The sequence below is a fragment of the Monocercomonoides exilis genome (genome assembly GCF_001643675.1).
Source record: "Monocercomonoides exilis strain PA203 chromosome Unknown scaffold6-2077815, whole genome shotgun sequence".
Classification (NCBI taxonomy): Eukaryota; Preaxostyla; order Oxymonadida; family Polymastigidae; genus Monocercomonoides; species Monocercomonoides exilis.
In genome coordinates, this window is record NW_027150551.1 from 44,349 (window position 1) to 62,188 (window position 17,840).

At 40.6% G+C, this 17,840-nt stretch overlaps 2 protein-coding genes across 2 annotated transcripts; both read right to left on the reverse strand.

Moving 5' to 3' along the window:
- Positions 1-444: 444 nt before the first annotated feature.
- On the reverse strand, positions 445-12,315 carry MONOS_3345 (uncharacterized protein; the record flags this gene model as incomplete). The annotated part of the gene is made up of 2 exons (XM_067873339.1): positions 445-12,249; positions 12,305-12,315. 2 exons carry the CDS (start codon positions 12,313-12,315, stop codon positions 1,320-1,322), a joined length of 10,941 nt encoding a protein of 3,646 aa, XP_067733659.1. The 3' UTR covers positions 445-1,319.
- A 1,706-nt stretch (positions 12,316-14,021) lies between these two features.
- MONOS_3346 (putative DEAD-box helicase 10 S homeolog) lies at positions 14,022-17,829 on the reverse strand. The gene is made up of 10 exons (XM_067873340.1): positions 17,763-17,829; positions 17,555-17,685; positions 17,217-17,496; positions 17,058-17,134; positions 16,937-17,008; positions 16,635-16,727; positions 16,167-16,365; positions 14,732-15,864; positions 14,452-14,580; positions 14,022-14,328 (listed from the first exon to the last, which is right to left on the reverse strand). Exons 1-10 carry the CDS (start codon positions 17,821-17,823, stop codon positions 14,179-14,181), a joined length of 2,325 nt encoding a protein of 774 aa, XP_067733660.1. The 5' UTR covers positions 17,824-17,829; the 3' UTR covers positions 14,022-14,178.
- Positions 17,830-17,840: the final 11 nt, after the last annotated feature.

Genomic DNA, 17,840 nt, shown 5'->3' on the forward strand with positions numbered 1-17,840 from the left:
AATGCACCTGCGCCGCAAAAGGAAGTCAATACCTGCTGCTCTGCCGCAAGAGTTATTGCGCGGTGTATCTTTTCAATTTCGTCAAAATGCAAAAACCTCTGGAAAAACAAAAGAAGACAAACATCCTCAAAGGTCGCAACGATGTCCATGGAATTCAAGCGGAAATGTCCGTCTTCCACAGCCTGCAGCCCTGGAGACATCCCCGAAATCATGTGCAAACAGCCTTTTCACAATCTCACTTTTTGCTTGAAAAAGGACTTATGGCAGTCCAGAAATTGAAAAAATGCCCGTTTAAATTGACATCATCCAGAAAATATCTGATTGAAAAAACGGAAAGCTCTGGGGGGAAAAAGAACTGAATGATTGTTTGCGTTGAATTTCGAGTTTCTGGATTTTGTGAATTGCCTTTGAAACAAACAATCAAAACAAAAAATGAAAAAATTCTTCTTTTTCACTCACTTTTTTTGGAGTGCAAATATTCATCCTCCAGCGTTTTCACATTGACACATTTTGTGATTGTGAAGGAATAATCTGAAATTGAAAATATATGATTTGAAAAAAATGAAAACTCATTCTTTTTGGTGGTTTCACTTCATTTCTCTTCTTGAAGGAAAACTGTTTGTTTGAACAAGAAAAAGAAAATGATGATATGATTTTTGTTTCCATTCTTCCACAACAGATTCTTGTTGCCCAATGATCCTTTTCTGCAGTTTTCGCAAATGGCTCAACACAAATGCCTGAAATGTTCAATTCAAATGTTGCACAAGCACCTTTCAAATAACCTTTTGTTTGATGGCTGTCAATCCAAAACATCTGAATTTTCATGCACACTCAAAGCAGCTTCTATTGCTGAAAGCCACACAAAAAAAGAAAAACTGAAAACAGAAGGAGGTGTTTGCCATTGTTGCTTGTGCGTTGAATGCTCAAAAAAGATTCAAGTTGATCGTCAAATCGCAATCTTTTTCTCTCCAAAATCGCATTCTCATCATCAAGCAAGCAAATGGAAACACCACATCTGAAGTGAAATGTTCTTTGACGCACATTTTATCGAGATCAACTTTTGAACAAGCATCTATCATTCGCGTTTCTCTTTGAAGCATTCACCTTTTCATCTTTTCCATTTCCATTTCCTTTTCCTTTTCCATTTTCCTTTTTGACCTTTTGCTTGAAGCTTCCGAGCATTGAATCAAAAAAAAGGAAAGGAAAGGCTTCTGATTGCAAATGCTTGAAATGTGAAATTCCAATTTTTTCAACATCTCCCCTTTCGTTGTGCTTCCTCATCACCCATCTTCACTCTCCACATTTCTTTCTCACTCTTTTCAAAAACTCACAAAACTTGTCTCAGCATCTCCACTTTCTTTGCTCCCACGCTTCTCCGAAACAAGTTCATAATCCACCGCATCTGACATCGTCAGCACCTGAGCAGATTCTGGGAATCGCTGGATGAACACTCGCTTCAAATCTTTCAGCGAAGGTCTTCTGCTCACATGATTCGACAGGCAATTCTTAATGATCTCCAGCAATGGTGTTTGCATCACACCATCCAACATTGGCCTCTCCCCATTCACGATCTTCTGCCCTGCCACCTCTGCCTCATAATCACCAAACGGAATCTGGAGCGTCAGGCACTCCCACAGCATCATCCCGATCGAGAATGCAACCGACTCCTTGGTTGCACCCATCTTCTTGTTGATCAGCAACTCAGGTGCCTTCCATCTCAAACACTCTTTTTTGAAGTCATCCTCATCCTCAAAGGCAGAAGAAGGCAGAGAGTCATCATCTTCGTCATTATCACTTGCAGAAGTCACAACCGTTGATGATGAGATGGATGAAGAATCTGAGTCATCATCTGACAGTAAGTCAGAATGCATCACAATGCAGATGACCATATGCTCTGAGAACAACACAATGTGCGGGCTCAAACTGGATAATGATTGGAGAGGATTTTCCATCTCGTCAAAGGAGTGAAGAGCTCCATTTGCCACCCAGAACAGGATCTGGGCTGCTGTCTGCTCCCTCTCCTGCAATGTGCCAATCGCCATCTCTTTTGTCTTATTCAGCCCATGAAGCAGCATGAACAGCGAATCCCTCAGATCCACAATCAGCTTCTCATGAGGTGATGAGCATGCCATTGCATCCACCAGATTCGACATTGATGATGTGGTTGGACACATACTCTCTGATCGAACAAATGTGGATTCTGTATCTGAAGTGTCTGTGGTTGAAGTGGATGAAATGGATGGTGATGGTGTTCGCTTTCTTGTTCCCTCCTCTTCTTTTTCATCAACCTTCTCCAGCATCCATTCAGGAATCTTATCAGAGTCTCTTCCAAGGATATATTCAGTCGATCCGCTCTCAGATAGAAGATGCTCTGATGATTCCGAATGCTGCATCTGCTTCCCATACACCCTCTTCTTTATTTTTTCATCATTCCTCTTCTCTGCCTCCCTCTCTGCCCTTCTCCACTGCTCCTCAGGCGACATCTCCATCGTCACCATCTCAAACGCCTTCGGATCCTTCTTCACTGTGTCTTCCACAATTATCTCCAATTCTTCTGTTCTTCTCTTTTGCTTTCTCCATCGAACAGTTGAAATCACCGCAATTATTAGAATTATTAAAAGAACAAAGGCCATTATAATCACAATGATTGGCCATATCGATTTTCCTTCTTCACTTCCTTCAACAACTTTTTCATCTCCAACAACTTGTGTCTTACTTTTGTTCTTCAGGATGAATGACTCAGTTGCCGAGGGAGAATGGCCATCTCCAAACAAGATGCACACCCTCACTTCCGCACTCGCCTCTGCTCCCCTCACCATCTCCAATCCAGTTGTGCCATGCACTTCCTCTTCACTCACAAATCCTGACTCACTTATCTCGTGTGTCTCCATCTGCTCCACATCCCCCACCGATGAAACAACCCGAAACGACAGGTTGCATGGCAGAAGAAGTGCACCCCTGAACACAACATCCAGAACCCCTTCCTTCTCCTCTGTCTCCACCCATCGCAGCGAGGGGATGAACAATGGCGATGCTCGCTCCTCAACAATCCCCATCAAACTGCATCCATCATTCAGAATCCAAAGGGAGGTGTTCTTCTCTTGCCCATCTCCTCCCTTCAAGCTCATGATATTCAGCTGAGCAGAATCCGAACACAAGATGTTTCTCCGAGCTGAGGGATATTTTCCAATCGATGGGTTGTTGTTCACAAACTCTCCTTTCTCAATCGCCACATTTCCTCCACTAACCGACAATCCTCCTTCAATGGAATTCGCAATTGATGAATCCTTGATCTTTACTGTGCAATCTGAAAAGTCCACCAATGAGCCATTCCATTTGCAAATGTTCGTTTTTTCATTCATTGATACGTTTGAGTTTATCAAAGATTTATCTCCATTGAACAAGCATGATTCTATTGAAATATCTGAGCAATGAGAAAAAGAAGCATGACTTCCAATATTTGCCTTGGATGACATATTTTCAACTGACAAGCTGTTCATTTCGATCTGATGTGAGCTGCCTTCAACATAAATGATTCCTGAGTGATCTGATTTTCCAGTGATTGCAGAAAGCGAACCAAGAAATATCGATAGATGTTTTCGAAATTCAGAAGCTATTGAGTTTTGCTGATGAAACTGGCCGGAAACTGCAATCACATATCCATCATCCAACTGGATATCACGAGTCGATATGTTTGCAAAAGTGCAATTTCCGCTACTGCCAGATATTTGCAGGCAGTTCTGTGAAACATCAAGCGAAGCCAACAACAAGCTGGAGCAGTTCAGAGCACCACCACTGCATTCCGCAACGCATGAACAGTCCAAAAGCGAAACTGTCACATCGAAAAGCACACATTCTCCATCTGAGCACAAAAACGCACACTCTGCTTTGGCACGATTTAATTCGTCTGAGGTGCTGACAACCGACCTGCTCATTTCGAAAATGCCCGAGCTTATCTCCAAGAGACACAGATGGGCAAATGAATCTGAGAATGGAAGAGTGATGTTCAGCATCTCAATCTTCACCCTTTCCCACGCTCTCATCAAGCTGTTTCTCGTTGGAGCAATTCCACCAACAAGAACAATCCTTCCTCCTTCGTATGAGCGCGGCCTCATTGATACATCAGTCAGATCCACTTCTTCTTGGAGAACACATTCCGTATCAATAACGAGCATGGGCACGTCATCAGTCACAACATGGCTGAGCCCATATCCCAGAGACAAGCAAGGCACTTTTGTGGTTCCACACTTCCTGCTGTTTTCACCATTCTTGTTATTTGCCGAAGAAACGAATATCATTGAGGACTGATACACCACGATGAAATCCATCAGATCAATCTCGCTCTGATGCTTGTCATCAATGCCCCAGATAGCGTTGACACGGTTGTAGTATCCCTCTCTCAGGTCCATCGCAAACTGGCTCTCATTAACTTGAGCAGAAATGTCTCTGCATTCGATGAAGATATCCTTTCCAGTCTTTGCGCTGTTGGAGTCGAAGCTGCAGTTCTTGAACACAAACTTCAATGACCCTTCCTCTTTCGCACACAGATACACTCCACCTCCTCTGCCAGCTGACGACGAGCATCCGCATTGAACCACATTTGAGCTGCTCAACTTAAACACCCCGTCAGACGCCAAGTTCACAAAAATCGCTCCTCCTTTCTCAGATTCGGGCGATCTGCAAAACTCGAATGTGGAGCCATTGATATCCAGTGAAAGAGGAACATTTGAAGAACTTTTGACAACACAGCTGCCATCATCTGAACGGACAACTGAGGAAAATAGTGAGCCATTCATAGAGATATGTGCTTGTTCAGTATTTGCATTTCTCTCTTGCTGCTCCACATTCACAACACATCCGCAATCAGACGAGAGTTCCTTCACATCCATTCCATCAAAATTGCACAAGCATCCAGAGTTGATGCAAAACAAATCTTTTCTCACGCTTGCCTTCACTTTCAACTTCTTCACAAATAACTCTCCGCTATTCATCATCACAAACAACACATCTGCTCTGAATGATGCCCCTGCACTGTCTGCTGATGTTTCGAAGGAGCAGTCCTCCAGTGATAGGATGCCTTGAATATTTTTTATCACACGCACACTAGACCCTTCTTCCACTTTTCTCATCTTTAGAGCAAGATCAACCACGGACAGCTTGTGGGAATTAGAAAAGAAGCAAATCTCATTGCTTTCATTGGCTGTCTCAAACATCAGATAAGATTCCTCTTCCAGCGCCATCTTCACTGATGATTTTATCGTGAAATTCGAAACATCATATTGATCCGTGACTGCTGCTGCTTTATCGATGAGCATGACTTTTTCTTGTTTTGCCTGATCTATCTGGCCAAAACCTTTCCAAAATGATCTGCATGCAATGAACTCGCTCCCACACCGCTTCACATCGAATCCAGCTGATGAAACAAACACAGTATCGCTCTTGAAGCTGATCAAGAACACAAACAAATCCACATTGCTTTGATATCTGTCGCTTCCAACAAACAGATCTGGGCTGTCCTTGAGCTGTTCATAATCGAAGGCAAATACATCCTCTGTGACTGATGCGTTCAGATCAGATGCTTGCATGAAAATGTTTTTGCCCAATGCAGCTTCATTGGCTTCAAAGACAGAGGATATGATGGATAATGGTTTCTCTTCCAATGAGTCCGTGATGTTCAAGAACATAAATCCACCCATTCCCTCCTTCGCTTCGCACGTGCACTTGCAAGCTGTTGTCTCATTTATTGCAGCGTTGTTGCTATTCGTCAAGCACACACGTAGTGCCCCTCCCTCTACACTTCCTGATGTGCACACTTTTGATATGTTACAGTTGCTGAGCTGCACCGATCCGCATGCAACAAATGGTGTTTGGAAGGAGTGGAAAATGGAAACGTTACAGTTGAACAACAAAAGCGAACCACTTGCCATGTGCACAAGCTGATATGCAATTTCCCCTTCTCTCTTCACGTTGAATGATGAAGATTGGAAATCCAGCATGCCAGATGGTGCGTTGGATTCAAAAACAACAGTTTGGCCGTTTTCAAATGCTTGAGGCATCAAAAGTGATATTGAGTGCAATGTGAGAGACATTGTGCTGCTGAACACAGATGTTTCTTCTCCTCTTTCAATTTTCGGGTTTATAATGAGTTCTGCTGTTTTATCTGTCGAAGATGAAATCGTAAGGAATGAATGAAGATCGTATGAATCATTCACCATTGCACTCCCATTGATGCGTATCTGCCTTTCACGAGTTTCAGGAGCCAGATTTTGAAATCCTCTCCAAAGCGATTGACAAGGGTGTTCTGAGCTTCCGCAACCCAGAACATCCAACCCTGTTGGAGACACCTCCGCCACTTCAAATTTCCCTTGTACCAAAAACAACATCAAGTTCACATTTTCGTTCTTGAAATTCACATTGTCAGTCCCCATCATTTCCACAGCGCCATTTTCTCCATCTCCACTCAACCTTGCAAATCGCTCTGAAGTGACTGAGTTGTTCAAATCAAAACAGCTGATGAACGCATCTTTTCCAAATTTTGCCTTGTTGCTCCCAAAAGAACAATCCATTACTGAAAATGTTCTTGAATGTTGTTCTGTGAATTCAAAGAAGAATCCTCCTCCTTTCATTTCCATTTCACCAACAGTGCAGCTCTGCAAAGAAATATTTGCAAATATGAACTCTTCATTTGCACAGCCTTTCACACTCACAGCACCTCCATTTCCATTCAAATTCTCGCATGTTCCAAATTCGCTGTTTTTTGTGATAGACAACGATGCTTTGCCTGAAACACTCACCACTTGCCCATTTTCAACAACACAACTCTCTGCTCTGATGTTTCTCAGCAAAAGGTCAGATCCTTCACAACCTTGAATCAATCCATTTCCTTTGGAGCTGACATCGCTGATGTTCACATCTTCCATCTCAATAATTCCTTCAGTAACTCTTGCGATCCCTACAGATTCTACAAAACAAAGAGTGTTGATGATTACAGTTGTGAAGGATGCCTCAGCCCTTCTGCATTCAAGAAGCCAGAATTCAATCTTGGCATCTGATCTCTCGCTCTCATCAAAGATGCAGTTTTTCAGAAACAATGTTCCTGTTTGTGCATTTATCAGCTCGCTTCTGCCTGATTGTGCGAGAAGTGCGAATCTGATATTATTGAAGGTTAGACTGGGAGTTTCCGAACCTTCAGACAACCCAAAATGCCCATTTGTTTCGATGTTCAGCGTTGAATGCTCAGCCTTCCCCCGAACAGTGAGAGACTTTCCAGCTCTGGTCACATCACGGTTCAGCTCCGTTGAACCTTGAATGTGCAGCGTAGACTGATCATCAGTCATCTTTGAGAAACCAGCGTCCATTGTTTGGCACGGATACAGATCAGTGCCACACTCAGTAGAATCTGTCCCGTTTGTTGCATCGAGAAATACAATCTCAGCATTAGATGCAAAGAGATATCTCCGGAGCGACTCGCCATCAGGCATGCTTCCTGATGTGTCATACACCCACAGCTCCTCCTCTTCCATGTTTTCATCTGCTGATTTGTCAAACAGAGTCGGCTTAATCACCTCTCTTGGTGTTGGACAGACAATATAAATGTTCTTTCCTCTCTTTGCCTCATTCTCACTGAACTCGATCATCTTCAGCGAATATTTCGACTTCAGTGTGTTCAAAATGATATACAGCCCTCCACCAAAACCGCGATCACCAAACACTTTGCACTTTGTTGCAGTGTTCCCATCGAATAGAAAAGTTCCATAATCACCCACATCCACATGAACACATCCACCGCACATATCTTCCGAATTAGAATTGCAGGTGTCCATTGTGCAGTTTGTTATTTCGATCTTCTCTTTCTCGTTCACTCTCCCATTCATCAATCCTCCAAACCCGTTCTGTCTGCTTATCTCACTGAAAGTGCTGTTCTTCATTGTTATATTCGCTGTTCCTTCAAAGCTGAAGAAAGGACAGTTCATTTGGTTTGTGTTCTGCACTTTCGAGTTTTCCATTCCAAACTCCTGCACCGATTTCACGCTCATCATTCCCTTTTCTGAACGAGTTGTGATATCGGTGAAATTCACATCGTTCATGTTGCACTTGACAGCATTGTTCGTTCCGCTTCCATCCAGAACAATCATCTCCACCGAGCCATATCTGGAATTCAACACTGAGAAATGCTCACATTTCAGTTCTCCTCCAAGCACTCCAATCAGACTGAACGAACATGTTAGCCCCGATGCTGCTTCCATTTCCACTTGGCATTCTGAAAAACACAACCTTTCATTGAGGCACATAAACAGGAATGAAATTGCCTCTCCCAAAGATGAAGGATGCACAAATGATATCTGTTCGATATTCACATCCTTGGATGTTTCGATCATTCCTCCGCTTGCTCCGCCTCCTCCAGCACCCACTCTGATTTCACTTCTGCTCTCTTTGGCTTTGATACTCATGTTTTTCGTCTTCAATTCTATCTTATCCTTAATGTTGAACGAGCTCTCCACCAAGATCACTCCACTGCTCTCTTTGATCAGACTCTCGCTGAACGGGATTGTCAGACATGGGAAATCCGCATATCCGCATTTGTAGTAGTCGATCCCAGTTCCAGACACATGTGCAGTTGAGCTCAGCTGACGAAAGAACAGAACCAAGGGGATCACATCCCTTTTGTTGCTTCCATCAAAGCCTCCAAGCTCCTCAAAAACAGGCATGTCCTCCACAGATGTGTTGAACGAGTGTGCCAAAACTGACGCCTTTGCAACATTCTCAAGCACAGGTGCCTCTATGAATATGTTGCTTCCTCCTTTAGGAGCCAAACACAATGTGAACAGCACATTCTTGATGATCACATTTTGTGACCCTTCACTCAGCAACAACATCATCCCTCCACCATACCCTCCTTTCCCTCCATTTTCCTTCGAGCTGCATTCTTCAATGGCTGTCTCTGCAGACGATGTGTTCCCCACCTGCACATTCCCTCCTGCTTCCACAGAAATATGCAGGCCGCCTCCGTTCCATCCTTCGCAAACACATTTTTTCATGCTTCCGCCTTCGATTACCACACTTCCGCCATTCCCCACAGTGCATTCCACAGCACCTCCGTTGTTGCTGCTGCGCTCAATATTCTCGATATTTGTATTGTTCAAAGTCAGAGCTTGGATAAATGCTGTCTGGATTGCGACGCAGTTGGATTTGAACACTGACGTGAATGATGAATCTCTCACAGTCAGCTCTGCCGTGGAGGTGGTTGCTGTGATCAGACTGCTTCCTGTCAGAGTTGTTGCATTTGTGATGGTTGCTTTATCAATCAGCGTTTGAGAAGAGCCACTGCAGCTCGCAATGCAAGCAGCCACAAAAGCAATGTTCTTGAAAGAGCAATCACTGATTGTGATATCTCCCGACTCTGCTGCGATCAGCGAGAAGGAATGGGATTCCACTGCTTCTTGAGGTTCAAATTCACAATTCTCCACACGCGTGCTCCCTGATCCTTTGTGATGCATAAGCGAGGAATGTGTCTGGATTGCTGTTGGCAGCTTGAAGGCAATGCTATTTATGATCACTGAAAAGCCCAAGGAAATACTCGAGCAAAACAAACCTGCTTCTGGTGATTTTGCACCATGCACAATCACGACGCTCCTTTCAGCCACTCCGCCGATTGTGTATGTCTTTTCTCTATCTGCAACAACGCTTTCAGCCAGAGTGAAAAGAGGTGAAAGAACAACATTGCTTTTGCTTCCGTTCTGTCTTTTGAACGAAAATGAGACAGATCTGCATGGATAGGTATCATATCCGCAGGGTGCCACATCTTGACCCGTTTCCGATGCACACACCTCATTTGTGATGACACGATAAAAATAGACAAGAGGTATTGCATGGACTTTGTCTGCTCCATCATATCCTCTCATAGAATCGTCTGTCAGATCTGAAGAGCCAGCAACAAACGAGAGTGTTTTGTTTGTGAGGGTATTTGTGAGATTCGGCGACTGAATGAACAAATCCTTTCCGACTGCAGCGTTGTTTGGATACTCAAGAGAAGACATTGGAGAAGCGATTGAGAACAAATCATCGCTGTCGCTGCTGCAATACAGGCATATCCCACCCCCATAACCCTTTCCCAGCAATCCTTCAGGAGCTGTGCACGAGTGAAATATGCAATCAGAGACTGTCAGCCCACATTTTGCATCCTCTGTTCCGCATATCGCACCTCCACAGCTTTCATCTTCCTGAACAGAGCAGCTGTCGAAGGAGCAGTTCGTGATCATCATCGATTTGAAATTTTCGCTTGCTCCCTTCACATTTATGCAGGAGCCATTGCCACTTGTTCGAGTTTCGCTTGCAAATGAAGTATTTCTCACTTTCAGTATTTGGCCATTGATCCATTGCACACAACAGCCATCAGCATAGCTCCCTTCCTCAAAAATACTGTTTTCGATTTCTGATGATTTTCCTGACGATAAACGAAGAAAATCACCTTTGTTTCTCATTGTGAGCTGTTTGCATATGAGTCCATTTGCATCGATAGATGCTTCATCTCCACTCACACAAATAAGCCCAGAAGGAGCAGGCAATGACAGATCAGCTGTGAGTTGTTGAATGTGAAAATTGCTGATTGAAAAAGTCCCTTTTCTGATTTCAGCAAATGAATTTGTTAGAACTGAATCATCATTCTCCATCTTTAACGAACAATCTGAAATTGTGAGAGATGGGCCGAGACCCACAAGAAGTGAACGAAATGAAAACTCTGGTTGGTCACAAAGCGTGAAGCAAATGTTTTGGAAGAGAGATGAAGAAGCACATGTTATGAATCCATCTCCTTCAACGGATGCAACTGGCTTGAATGAAATGGATGTGTTTTCTTGTTCACAGCAAATATTCCAAGCGAAACCATCAAGTGTCATCTCTTCGTTCCAGACAAACTGAGAATGAAGGGATAGCAATCTATCTGCAGCTGAAAATCTCAATGATACTGCATGCTTTAATGTTGAGCACGGATAACTGACATATCCGCATCCGCTGAAATCTCTGTTGTTTGGTCCTCCCACATGCACTGGAGGCACAAAAGTCCCGCTCAGATACAACCTCAGCGGAATCAAATACGATGGATCGTTGTTTTCGAAACCCATCAAATCGTCATCCAGCATCCCATTTCGTCCGAATTTGATAGTATTTTCATTCACACACGTTCTCAGATTCACTGCTTCCACAAACACATTCTTCCCTTTCCAGGCATTGCATCGCTCAAATGATAGAGCATTGAGAACAAACAGTGGTTCATCTGAGCACACCTTGATATAGAGTGCACCACCTTTTCCCTTCGATTGATCATCTGTTGGAACATAACATTCATTGAAGTCAACAGCAACATCCTGCCCAACAGTGAACATGCTGTCTTTTTTCAGAGCAACAAACATGGCTCCTCCGTTCCCCTGTTGACAGCTGCAGTTCCTGAAAGTCACATTGTTGAATCTGAAAATCTCTTGCTCATCAACCTCCATCTCCATAATACCTCCATTTCCACTTTTCCGAGAGATACTTTCCATCAGCACATTCTTCATTCCCAACTGTTCTGGAGCTTGGAATGCAATGAGAGGCAAAGAATCCACAGCTATTTCGGATATCATGCAGCTTGATAAGCCAAGATAACCATTTTGAACATTGAGCAAAGAAACAGAATGAACAACATTATTGCTTGCAGAAGATCCAAAAATGAGGATGTTTTCGAGTTGAATCCTTCCCTGTGGATGTGCCAGAGCAGCCAATGAATAAGGAACAATCAGCGAGGAGGATGGTGGTTCAATCTCCACACTCACATTTGTCAAGCAAAGAGAGCCGCTTGACAAAACAATCACGGAGGAGGCACTTTGCGGAACTTGCGAGGTGCTGATCACTGTGGAATCCTTTCCATCTCCCTTCATTGTGACCGTCATCTCTCCGATATTCAGTACTTCAGGTTGAAATTTTGCTTGCAACATGTTCACAAGGCCAGTTCGTAACTCTTGAAGCCGAGAAAGGCTGTATTCCAATGAATTGCACGGTGTTGACAATGCACTTAATCCGCACCCCTCTACGTCTGTTCCTCCTGTTTTTGAATATAACATCGTTCCTTGTGGAATCCAACTGTTGAATTCCTTGCTTTCTGATGTTCCCATGAAATACACTCTCTTTGCAGGAGTTGTTGAAAATGAATATGCAAATGGATTGGGGATGTTGAATGAAGAATACAGCCAACAGTCATGTCCGTGATTATCCCCACTTGTGTTGTTGTGGAAAAATAAGAAAAGGAACCTTGGAGGGGTTGAAACCCAACTTTTTTGGCATTGCATAAAAAGAGCTCCACTTCCTAATTCACAATGAAAATCACTCCAAAAGCAGTTGCTGTAATACAGATTTTTTGGTGCTGGGTCAAAATAATTACTGCCATTTGCACTTGTGTTCCTACCAATAAAAAGGCAAGATTCAATTATTGCGTTGTTCATTAAACTTTGCATCTGATAAAATCGAATATCATGTCCCCAAGATCGTGCAATGTTCCCAAAATATGTGCATTTTTCAATAACAACTGTATCTGTCATGGATGTGAAGTATGTTCCTCCTCCAAAGCTGGCAGTATTATTTTCAAAATAGCAATTTGAAATTAAACTAAAAAGGGATTGATTTATGAAAATTGCTCCGCCATCTTGCTTTGCGTTACATGAAAAAAAGCTACACTTCACAACTGACAGCGTCAATGATGATCCAACGCAGTATATTCCTCCACCTCTTATGTTTACTTCATCGTTTGCAATGCACTTTTCAAAAATTGAGTTTTTAAACGAAACTTCTCCAATGTAATACCTTTGAGATGTATTGTAACGAGTTGGTTCATTTTTTGTGCGGAAGCATTTTGAGAATGTTGAATTAGAAGATGCAAAGTTGCTAGATGAAGGTGAATTGATGGAGCAAGAAATACCATCATAGAAGACATCCTCAACGCTTGAAAAGACACAAGAGGAAAAAGAAGTTGAGTATAAGCCGTTTTTGTGTTTCGCTTCATTTCTGTCATACGATTCGGTGATGTTTGAAAGCAGGCATCTTTGCATCGATGCTTGTGTATCACTTTCAGTGCATAACAAAGGAGCATTCAATATTTCTGCAGATGACAGAATTGAATCAGAGATTGATATGATACACGGACAACAGGACAAGGACGGAGAAGAAGAAGATGCATGCAACGAAGATGATACAAAATAAAGTGAATTGGAAACGGATGATAATTGAAGGAAGATGCTCTCGAGAAGAAGCTCGCTTTCATCACATGTGAAAAGTGCATTCTTTTTTTCTCTTGAATGGAACAGAATACAATGTTTGAGGGAAGTTCTCGATAATTTTCGAGAAATCACAATCGATGAATTCGAATGTTGAGATATTGCAACTGTTTCGAATTGAACAGAAGAGTTGATTGCATTTGTTGAAATTAGCAAAGAACTGCGCTTCTGCTCAAATATTTGCGGCAATTTGAAAGATAAATATGAATCACATGTTTTTTCATTTGTAGTCCTTTTGTTGTTGCATTGATTAATGCATCCAAAGTTTTGCAAATTTGAATATACAAATGAATTTGGATTTTCAATGTTGCGAGACTTCTGTTCGGAAAAGAGTGCGAAACAGAATTGAAAAAATAAGGCTGTGCTTAAAAACGAGACATAAAGCATGATACTTCTTCACCAAAAGTTTTATTGCAATTATCTTTTGTTTTTTACCCATTATAATTTAACTTATTTGTATTTCTAATTGGGATTATATTTTTGCATTTATGAACGAAACAACGATTTGTTCCAAACTTTTTCTCCAACCTTATCATTATAAGTCTTTCATTCCCTTGTCAAAAAAATACAGAAAAATTCTTTTATTGAGAAAAATATTTGTTTGAGTAGAATGGAACAAAACTCATAAAGCAAAATCGTTCGTCCCAATTGTTATTTTTAAGTCAATATTAACAAATGAAATTTGTATGTTATTATTAATATAATATGATATATAGATAGACAGATATATTAATTTCAATTTAAATATGTGTAAGTCAGAGGTTTTTTTCAAAAAAGAAAAAACTCAAAGGCTGAAGTGAAAATGAATTGACATCAATTATGTGAAATTTACAAGTCTATAAAGCGGTTTGTTTGAAGCTTTCATGATGAAAAGTATTCAATCTTCCTCCCTCTCACTTTCATCTTTTGAATCCGAATTATTTGAATCTGAATCATCATTTTCAAAATCTTGCTCGTCTGCTTCGACTTCATCGCTTGATGCATCCCCTAATGTTGCAAAAACTTCAACCTTTCTTCTTTTTAGTCCCTAAACAAGGAAGTTTGTGAAATAATTGAAATGGTTATTGTTTTTGTATTTGCCAAATATGCAAATTTTTATGTTTTATAAATAGAAAAGATAATTAATCTTATCAAAAGATTTGTAACAAGCCTCCTTTCTTTGTTGTTTCAACTTCATTTTCTCCTTTTTTTTCCTGTGAAGTTCGCGAACTCTTTCTTTCTCTCTCTCTTTTGCCTCTTTCTCTTTTTCCTTCAGTTCTGATGTGATGGAATCATAACGCTGAATATTATTGTGAAAAAAAAAATAGAAAATTAACAACATTGAAGATCAAAAATGAAATATAATCAAATTTTTGAAATCAAAACAAAAATATGTGAAAAGATTGGTTCACAAAATAAAGAATGGAAAAATCATCAAAAAAACTGCATACTTTTGAAATGTTTGAAGATTTCACTTTTCCGTCTTTATCAGCCATCTGCCTGCCATCTCTTTCATTCGTTTCAGCTTCATCCTCTTTTTTGTCTTCGCTTCCCTCTTCGCCATTCTCTGAGTCTTCTTCATCTCCAAATACAAGTCTGGTTGGTGCTGGCTTTCCTTTCTTCAAATACGTTTTCTTGTCTTTTGAAAATTCTTCCTCTTTTTCGAGTAATTCGAGTGTTGAACGAGGTATTTTTATTGTCGAATCTTTTTTCACTTCAAACATCTCGTCCATGCTTTCATCATCATCCTCTTCTTCCTGTTTATTTTCACCAACAATTTTCCTTTTCTTCACTTTTTCTGCATTTTCCTCAACTTCAGCCAATGGCTTCAAAAGAGCTATATTTTTTTTTCGTTTTTCGTTGTGTCTTCGCTTCTTTTCTTCTCTCAACTTTTCTTCTCTCTCAGCTTCCTCTCTTTCTTTTCCTGACAGCAATCCTTTCGGAACTTTGACTGATGATGTCGCATGAGCAGTGGATGTCTTCCAAGATCTTCCTTCTGCCTCGTTTGCCTCGCTCTCATCGTCTTCCTCTGCCGTCCCAGCAGAATCCTCCTCGTTCTGCTCTCCTTTTGTCTTGCTGCCATTCTCTTTCTTTTCTCCGCTCTCTGATTCCTCTCCGTCTGTTTCATCATCGCCAGAGTGGCTCGTTTCAATCATTGGTATCAGCGCTAGTCCCATCGACTTGGCCATCCCAGCGAGATCAAGTTTGGATTCATCAAACACTTTCTTATTTGGAGCCAGGTGAACAAACTTGGTATATGACATGATCGCCTTCTGCGCTGTTTCCTGCAAAGAAGGGAAACGAGCCAAAATCGCTGAGAGTTTTCCAGAAATGGGGAAAATGCGTTCTGTATTCAAGGAAGTCTGGGATATTGGTATTTTCTTGTCCTTTAGCTGCTTAACCATCTCTTTCTCTTCAGATGGAAGCAACAGAAGAAGAGCTTTCCCGCCAGATTTGTAGCGAGCTGTCCTGCCTGCTCGGTGGATGTACGTGTCAGCGTCTTCGGGGCAGTCAGCCTGAAGGATCCAATCAACTGTCGGCACATCCAAACCTCGAGCAGCTATATCTGTTGTGATCAGCACAGCTGAAGAACGACATATCACAAATCAGAATGGTTGGAAAAAATAAAACACAAAATATGGATGTTTAGATAAAGAAATATCAAAGCAATTTATAAAAATTCACAAAGCACAGAGTGAATGAGAAAAACTAAAATCAAGATAAAAACAATCACAAAAGACAGCTTCATCGATGATGATGTCCATCAAAGACAGACAAGTTAATTTGAAGATGATGAAAAGCATTGAAAAATAGCACTTCTTCAAATGAAAGAATTCTCTTCAAGCAAAACATTATAATTTCAATGTTTTCGTTTTAAGCACAAACCATGCTCCATCTCGCAAAACCTTGCAAATATTTGGAAGCGCTTCATCTGCTTCATCCTTCCGTGCAGGAATAGAAGCGATACACCTGGCCTGAGGTGCTGGAATGCCTCGCCCAGAAAAGCCACTTCTTTGCAGGAAGAAAAGAAGATGATCGTTTTGGACTTTTTGTGCGTTGCGATGAAAGACCACACAACGTCGATCTGTTATAAGAAATAGCAAGAGAGGATATCATATCAAAAATGAAGAAAGTTCCAAATGAATCGACTCAGAAATTAAACATTTCTCGCGTTAAAAAAAAAGTTATGCTTTTTAAAAAATATCAACAAAAGCTTAAAGTTCATAAAACAGCCTCCGCAAGAAAGAATGAATGAGACATCTTTCTGATGAAAGCATGAGCAATATGAACAATATTTCTTCTGCGAATGTGTTTACACAAATACATTCGTTCATTATAAGTGTTCTTTCATACTTTGTGTTTCAGCTCAACAACTGCATATTTCTGAATAAGATTGTCTGGGGTTGCCGAATCTTCCCCTTCAATTGCCCATATATATTCTGGATTCTGTAAAGGAATTTCAATTTGTTGGAAATTGAATTCAATGTTTGTTGAAATTTTGCAAAATTATTGCGAAATAATTAATAATTCGAAATATGAAAAGTATGTGGAATTTCAAATACCAACGAAAAAGAGCACATATCACAAAATTCGTGTTGTGCGTAAATGAAAAATAAGATTAAAAGAAAAAAAAATTATGTTATTATTCAACAAACATAAAGTCCAAGTCTCCTCAGTTTTGAAACAGATTTTGTTTGAGTCGCTGAAAAAAGTAATGTCTGCCTTGTCTATAAAAAGTTACATTCAAAACTTAAAAAATATTTTATCTGAACAAACTTTCGGAAGAGAATCAATTATTGAGTCCAGCGTTTTCTTAAAGCCAAGATCAAGCATACGATCTGCTTCATCAAGGACTGTTGCATTAAATACATATATATAATTGAAACAATAAACTTATCATTTCACAATTTTCAAAAATAAACATTTAAATCCAACCAAAAACTTGAACGTCCGACACATAAAAGCCAGGGGTTTCATCCATATGTTGCAGTAGTCTTCCTGGAGTAGCAATTAAAATGTTCATTGTATTAATTCTTTCTGCCTCTTCTTTGCGATCCTTTCCTCCAATTATAAGCCCTGCAGAAAAATGATGATATTTTCCAACTTTTCGTAAAATCTCGAATATTTGAAGAGCAAGTTCTCTAGTTGGGCATAAAACAATTGCTCCAAGTCCGTATTCTCGACTCCAATTTTTTTCATGTAATATTTCAAGTAGCTAACACAAAAATTTTGTAAAGCACTCAATATTTAAAAAACGCTTTCAAACGGCATACAGGAATAATAAAGCTCAAAGTCTTTCCTGATCCTGTTTTCCCACAAGCTAGAATGTCTTTTCCTTCAAGGGCTTTAGGAATTGCTTTTTGTTGAATATCAGTGAGAAAAAAGAATTTATTTTCTTCCAAAGCTTTCGTAAAAAAAGAAAGAAAGAATAGTATTATCCAGTTAAGAAGTTAATAGTTTAATTTATAAATGTTTGCAAACCTTTTTTAGTCTCTTTTGTGATATTTAGTGCAGAAAATCGATGTTTTGTTGTTGTTATCATCAGAAATTTAAATATGG

Excerpts from the sequence above, each read along its gene's own strand:
- MONOS_3346 (XM_067873340.1), bottom strand. The coding sequence starts at position 17,823 with ATGATAACAACAACAAAACATCGATTTTCTGCACTAAATATCACAAAA. Across the intron at positions 17,497-17,554 it reads CTTTGAGCTTTATTATTCCT|CTACTTGAAATATTACATGA; the intron begins GTATGCCGTTTG and ends TTTTTGTGTTAG. Across the intron at positions 14,329-14,451 it reads TGAAACAACAAAGAAAGGAG|GGACTAAAAAGAAGAAAGGT; the intron begins GCTTGTTACAAA and ends TTCCTTGTTTAG.